Source organism: Trichechus manatus, unplaced genomic scaffold (assembly GCF_000243295.1).
Source record: "Trichechus manatus latirostris isolate Lorelei unplaced genomic scaffold, TriManLat1.0 scaffold00002, whole genome shotgun sequence".
In the NCBI taxonomy this organism is placed as follows: domain Eukaryota; kingdom Metazoa; phylum Chordata; class Mammalia; order Sirenia; family Trichechidae; genus Trichechus; species Trichechus manatus.
Window position 1 is genome coordinate 4,262,185 of NW_004443938.1, and position 7,373 is coordinate 4,269,557.

General features: G+C 55.0%; 1 protein-coding gene across 1 annotated transcript in view; it reads left to right on the plus strand.

Moving 5' to 3' along the window:
* Positions 1–7,373, plus strand: part of RPS6KA2 (ribosomal protein S6 kinase A2) — a 232,142-nt gene that overhangs the window by 184,691 nt on the left and 40,078 nt on the right. The window contains exon 12 of the mRNA XM_004368781.2: positions 6,509–6,611. Within this exon, the coding sequence (XP_004368838.1) occupies positions 6,509–6,611 (103 nt within the window). The remainder of the gene's footprint in view (positions 1–6,508; positions 6,612–7,373) is intronic.

The following is a 7,373-nucleotide window of genomic DNA, read 5'->3' on the forward strand; positions in this document are numbered from 1 at the left end:
TCCTTCTGGACCAGGTCTCTCCTGTCCATAGCAGCCCTCCTCCTTCTAGACCAGGTCTCTCCTGTCCATAGCGGCCCTCTTCCTTCTGGACCAGGTCTCTCCTGTCCATAGCAGCCCTCCTCCTTCTAGACCAGGTCTCTCCTGTCCATAGTGGCCTTCCTCCTTCTAGACCAGGTCTCTCCTGTCTGTAGCAGTCGATCTCCTTCTAGACCAGGTCTCTCCTGTCCATAGCGGCCTTCCTCCTTCTAGACCAGGTCTCTCCTGTCCATAGCAGCCTTCCTCCTTCTAGACCAGGTCTGTCCTGTCCATAGCAGCCCTCCTCCCCCTGGACCAGGTCTCTTTCGTCCGTAGCAGCCTTCTTCCCCCTGGACCAGGGGACCTACTGGGACCACACGTAGCCCTGCTTCCCACGTCGTCACATTCCCCAGGGGCTTATCCTGTCACCGTCAGCCACTGTTGGAGCAGCGACATCATTGTTGCTGACGTGGACCCCCAGTCACCACACCAGGCAGTGGACAGATGGACACTTAGGTGGATCCTCAAATGCCAGGTGTTTATGGATTGCTGATGGGGCATTTTACTGTGGGGTGCTTGTGTCCCCGCTGTGCTTCTCAACAGCTTCGGGAACAGAAACCCCGGTGGAGCCTCATTAATAAAACCGTGACAGCCAGCAGACATTCACTGCAGATTCTGGAGAGACAGATGATAAGACAGTTCCCCAACAAGCAGTCTCTGCCTGGGGCTTTACCCAAGTGTTGGCCTCAGGATCCAACATGGAAAAATAAAGAGAGATCTTCATCTCTCTGCTGCTTCTTGTGACCCAGAACTGCCAGCAGAAGGTCCTTCTGTTTTATTGTTTTAAGTACACACCTGTCACGCTGTCCTCCAGATCCGCTAGGCACGTGCTGGAGCAGAGGAAGCCTGTCCACCGTGGAAGATAGGCGGGCACGCCCCTGCCCAGCCCTGCCGCCTCACGTGCTCCAGAGACTCTACAACCCAGGTCTGCTGGGGGACACTGCATTCCAGCGCTTGCTCCCTTGACTAGTGCATGAAAAAAGGACAAGTTCATTACAGACTGGAAGCCTCTGTGCAGGGTTCTGGTGGCTCCCTGAAGATGGCAACTGAGTCTTTTGTGCCCCATGGCTGAGGCAATGCTGAGAGCAGAGTCAGCACAAACCCAAGACAACCCTGGATAAGCACATCACCGCGGGCCACGGGAGCCCGTCCGCGGACAGCTGCAGTCAGCCCCCACCCTTCTCAGGGAGGACCTGGGCTGAAACACGGAAAGCCGAGGCTGCTGCCTGCAGAGACGCACGGCCGCCAGGCAGGGATGTCTGCTCGTCCGCGTCTTAGTTCCAGGACCCTGCTGCTGGCCCACATAGTCAGCGCAGCCCTCCATGCTCATCATTTCAGTGAACAGTTGCCCTCGAGTGGATTGTGACTCGTGGTGCCCCCGTGTGTGTCAGAGTAGAACTGTGCTCCACAGGGTTTTCAATGGCTGGGTTTTCAGAAGCAGATCACCAGACCTTTCTTCTGAGGGGCCTCTGGGTAGGCTCGAACCTCCAACCTTCTGGTCAGCCAAGCACATTAACCATTTGCACCACCAGGGACTCCATCTTTGTTAATACTAGTAGCTTATGCTTCCATTATTCCTTGATGTTTCAAGATCCTTTCAAGCACATTGTCAAGTGTTATTCTGCGAGGGGGAGAGGCTGCTGGGGGAAACGGAGGCAAGGCACTCAGACAGAGTTCCCACGGTCTCTGGTTGTCCGGCAGCGTGTGGTGGATGCCCCCGCCTTGTCTGTGGTTGGCCCAGGCACAGGCAGATGGAGGGCTTCCAGGACCTCCTGCCATCCTCCGCTCCTCGGTGCGCACAGCTCTGCCGCAGGGAGAGCCCTTGCCAAGGGGCCAGGCCTGGGGTCGCGCGTGGGTTAGCGAGCGGCCGGCCTTTCCGCTGTTCAGGAGAAAGATTTGTGTAAATGTCCTGTTTTAAATACACCAGGAGAGCTTGCTCTTGCGGGGAGCCTGACGGGGGCCTCTCCTGTGCAATGAACAGCCACCCTTCGCTTTGGCAGTTTTGTAGGTGCGATATGTTGGCTGGGATTGCATGCGGACGAGGTGAACCTGGGCAGGCAGGTTCCACCTCGTGCGTCACCCACACCTCAGATCTGCCCATGGGGCCCCAGAATCACTACCTCCTCCTGTTACTCCTGCCTGCCGTCGCTTTGTGTCCCCCACGTTTCCACACAGCTGGCCCGGGCATAGCCTGCAAATGGCCTCGGCTTTATTGGAGTGCATTTTTTCTGAACACCTACAGCCAAGCTCGCCGGGGGAAGCAGATGGTAGGGTCTGTGACCCCGAACTGGCATCTGTTTCTTACTCCATCCCCGGAGGCCTAGCATCATCCAGTTAACATTTTTATTTCTCCATCTGTCCTTTCCTTACTGATCTGAAGGTCTTTGGGGTGCAGATAGAATCTTAATGCGCCTCTTCAGAGTTCCCCAGCCTACTGCCTACGCACACGCGGCTGAAGCCCATTTCCACCCTGCTCTGAGGTGTGACATGACTAGATCCTGGGGCCGATGAGATGATTTGAATTGACATCTGCTGGAGGGGACATGAGACCCCCTTGGTATGGCATGAACTGCCCGGCGTCTCCGAGGGAATCTAGGTCAGAACAGCTAATGGATCTCTCCTCAGGCTAGAAGTTATGAGCGAGAGGATGCTGCTTCCTCATTGTAAACTTCACCCTGAAGTCCACCAGTTTCTACTGCCGAATGAGAGGCAAGATTATCCTTTCCCTAAAGCCTCCATGCCACTCCTAGCTTCGGACACAGGGCAAGAAAACACATTTATAATAATAACACAATAGCACTTTCCAAATTCTTTGTCCAATAACAGGAAGAAATTGTCAGGCCTTTAAGATTGCAACAGAATCCTTGGCGGTACAAATGGTAAACACACTTGGCTGCTAACCAAAAACTTGGAGGTTGGAGTCCATCCACCCAGAGATGCCTCGGAAAAAAGACCTGGTGATTGACTTCCAAAAAATCAGCCCTTGAAAACCGCATGGAGCACAGTTCTGCTGTAACACACATGGGCTTGCCATGAGTTGGAGTCAACAGCAACGAGTTTAGTTTCTATTGGCTTCCGTGAAGTTGGGGGCCGGCGTAGGAGAGATTTTCTCCCCCCTTTTCCTTGTGGAGTACCTCGTGGCCATTGAGGAAAGAGAGGAGGCTGGACAGTTGGGGAGGAGGGAAGGAACGAAAACCCTGTAAGCCTTAGCTCTGCTGATGCAAAATTCTTCTCATTTGAATTAAATGACAACCGGTTTTGTTTTCACGGAGATTGTGCGTGCAAATAATTCCCCTTCATAACAGAAGTGGGAGGCTGGCTCCTCGACTCTGTGACAGAGACCCTGTCGGAGAAAGCACGCATGCAGAGGGAGAGAACTGGATTGCCACTTTAGCAGGACAGAGGTTTATTTAAACCCCAGCTCTGGTGTCACCAAAGGAGCGCCCTGAGACAGAGCTGGGTGCCCTTGGCGGCCACAGTGGCCGTTTTCATGACAGTGAGGAACTGTCTCCCTGTTAGATCTTCTCTGACAAGTCTGTGCGTCACAGAAGTTTACTCCCGCCCCGCAGGCAGGCAGAGGCGGCGGGTCAGTGCAGAATCCTCGCCCTCCATGTGGGAGACCCGGCTTCCGTCCCGGCCAGTGCACCTCAGGCGCAGCCACCGCCCGTCTGTCCGTGGAGGTTTGCGTGTTGCTATGATGCTGAACAGGTTTCAGCGGAGCTTCCAGACTAAGATGGACTGGGAAGAAAGGCCCGGTGATCTACTTCTGAAAATCAGCCAGTGAAAACCCCGTGGATCACACCCTATGCGGATGGCGCAAGGTGGGGCAGCGTGTCGTTCAGTTGTGCGTGGGGGTTCACCATGGGTCAGGGCTGACTCAGTGGCAGCTGACAACAACACATGTGTCACCACAGAAAGAGCATTTTGGTATTTTGGGGAAGGGTTTAGAGAGTAATCACTTCCTATTGAAAGCTAGTCACCAAGGGCTGGAGGAACACGGGGCTGAATTCAACCCATTTTCTCCTCTGAGGCCCCAGAGGCATCCCCTAAGCTTGGACAAGTGCATGCTGGAGCTACTGCCCCTCAGACCCAAGTGGTAGGTCCGCAGTCAGCATCCACACCTGCCTCCGAGCTGGCACACCTGCCTCCAAGCTGCCGCCAGCTTCCAGGGTGGCCTCGGTGTCTGGCACTTCCCTCCTTCCGTCCGCCCTCTGTGCCTGCCCCCAGTCCCTTCTGGAGCACCAGGGGCAGCTGTGGGTGATGGGGAGAGCCTCCCTCAGGTGTCGGGTCCAGGCGTCAGCCCCACACAGCCCCATACTCATCTTGACCTTGGACTGGTTCCTTAACCTGCCCTCACCTGAGCTTCCCCATCTGTACAGTTGGTAGGGTACAGTCTGCCTCCCCATGTCCCTGAGAGCTATAGACCAGAGTTGGACTGGGAGGCAGGGAGCCAGGCTCCCAGACCCGCCCGACCCTGGGAATCACCCCATCTCTGAGCCGCTCTCCAGACTGAGGAGCTGAGCACAGGGTCTGGGGGCTGTGCTTGCAGCCAGTGTCTTGGGGTTCCCTGTGACCAGGCAGGACAGGGAAACCACACCACGTGGCTGCAGCACCACCCCCTCTTGTTCTAACCCTCTACCAGGTTAGGGTCCTGTCTTAGCCATCTAGTGCTGCTCTAACAGAAACACCACAAGTGGATGGCTTTAACAAAGAGAAGTTTATATCCTCACAGACAAGTAGGCTAGACGTCCAAATTCAGGGCATCAGCTCCAGGCGAAGGCTTTCTCTATCTGTCGGCCTTCTCATCAATGTTCCCCCAGACTAGGAGCTTCTCTGCGCAGGGACCCCGGGTCCAAAGGACACGCTCTACTCCAGGCACTGCTTTCTTGGTGGTATGAGGCCCCCTGTCTCTCTGCTCACTTCTTTCTTATATTTCAAGAGATTGCCTCAGGACACAATCCAGTCTTGTAGATTGAGTTCTGCTTTTTATTAACACAACTGCCACCCATCCTCCCTCATTAACATCATAGAGGCAGGATTTACAACATAGGAAAATCACAGGATACCAGGAATCATGGTCAGCCAAACTGGTACACACATTTTGGGGGGACACAATTCAATCCATGACAGGTCTCTCACCTGTTGTCTGCCCCCCACCCCCCGCCTTGTTGCCCTGGTGTGATTTCACTAAACCTGGGTCTTCTCTGTTCCGAAATCCACCCAGGCAGACGCCTCTCCATCCCCGCAGGGAGGCGGCACCGCCGTGGCCCTCCGCCCCCCTCCACTTCAGGCCTTCTCTCTCCTTCAGACTTCCTCCAGAAGCCCAGAGTCCTCCCGTCCTGTCTCACTCCCTCCTCTCACCCTTCACCGCCTTACCCACCTCAGTCACCAAGCATTGCTCCCCGAACTGGAGTCAGGCCTGGAGAGCAGGCAGTCACGGAGACAGAGCGCACTGGGACGATGGACGTTGGGCTTGGAAGGGAGCAATGAGAACTGTGGGCTTTCGCGTTTGGTGGAAGGTGGCTTCTGTGAAGTGTGTTGGCACCCCTGGTGTGGCTGTGGGGAAGGGGGGGCACTGTCCAGATGCAGATGTTCCAACGCCCGGTTAAAGTGCAGACTCGGCCGACCTGAGCAGAGGGGACCTGGACGCCCCCATCTGTGACACCCACTGGTGGGGTCCCAGGCATAGGGAGGACCACAGCCACCAGCACACAGACCCAGAAAGGTGTGGGTGAGAAAGGACCTAGGGATGGCCAGCCCAGGGGTTTTCCCGGTGCCCCATAGCGCTGAAGTTCCGTGGTCCCTCTCAGATGTCCCAGGGTGGGCAGCTGTGGGGAGTGAGAAGGTTGGAGGGGCTGAGAGATAGCCAGGTGTGGGGAGTGAGGAGGTGGGAGGGGCCGAGAGATGGCCAGGTGTGGGGAGTGAGGAGTGAGGAGGTGGGAGGGGCAGGAGACGGGCAGGTACGGGGAGTGAGGAGGTGGGAGGGGCCAGGAGACAGCCAGGTGTGGGGAGTGAGGAGTGAAGTAGTGGGAGGGGCCGGGACTAGGTCCAATTATAGGGAGTTTGGAGGTGGGTGGGATCAAAAGAGAATTTTTTTGTCACCAGGGTGAGGAGGAGGAAGGCAAACAGCAGAGCCCCCCACCCTTCTTCACCACTGTTATCTGGGGAGGTGGTTATCCTGGAAGACTTTACTTGAGGAAAAATATTCTATAGCAAAAAAAAAAAAGTTTGAAAACTGTTGCCTGTCCCCAACTACCTTCTCTTACGCATAAGATCAGGCCCCTTTTATAATTTCAGAGTATTTAGAGATTCCTCGATCCGGTGAAAGCTGAGATCGTGCTGATAAAACGCTCCTGTCCCCGCGCACGTCCCTGCCAGCCCTCAGCCTTCCTCGGGATCTGCGTCCTCACTGCCTGTCTCGCTCTCCTCACAGAAGCTGTACAGGAAGGAGATCAAGCCGCCCTTTAAGCCCGCGGTGGGCAGGCCCGAGGACACCTTCCATTTTGACCCCGAGTTCACGTCAAGGACGCCCACAGGTCTGTGCCGGCATGGCGGGGGGAGAATGCGGTCCTTTCCCCGTACAGGATTTCCTCTTTGACCAGCGGGGAGCAGGGCTCTAGGACTCAGGTTGTCACACATCTCACAAAGGCTCTTCGTGGAAAATGAATGTCAGTTCTGCTTCATTTTCACGTTATCTGTGCCTAATGATAAAAGCTTGGGTGACAGAACCGCTTCTCAGCTCTTCCCTACAGGACGGTTATCAGCTGAGCGCATTAACCGTTTGTACCACCCGGGGTCTCCCACGTCACTCTGTCAAGTTCCATCAGAGCTGGCCACCTCCCTTCAAAGGTTATCGTATTGTGATACCAATTAACCCAGTGACAACACGTTTGTAGATATAATGGAACCGTGGTTCTGCCAGAATATTTTAAAAGCTCCTTCTGGAGAGGTGGATAGAACAGGTTCCTCCGCTGGATGGTTGTTGGGGTGGCAGGGTGGGAACCTGCGTGATGTTCCTGCTTTTCTCATGACTTTTGAATCAGCTTGAAATTTCCTACAATTAAAAAAATAAATTTAACAGATAATCAAGCAACAAACAGGTGACCATACACGAACTGTCAAGTGGATATAGTTGGAACAGAGAAGCCTTTCTCTTCCCCGGGTTACACCTCTTTGTGAAATCGTTTCGTGTGGCAGGTGACCAGATATGAGCTGTGTGCGCGTAGACGGTCGGGGGCCCAGATGTGAGCTCTGTGCACATAGGCGGTTGGGGTCCCAGATGCGAGCTGTGTGCGCGT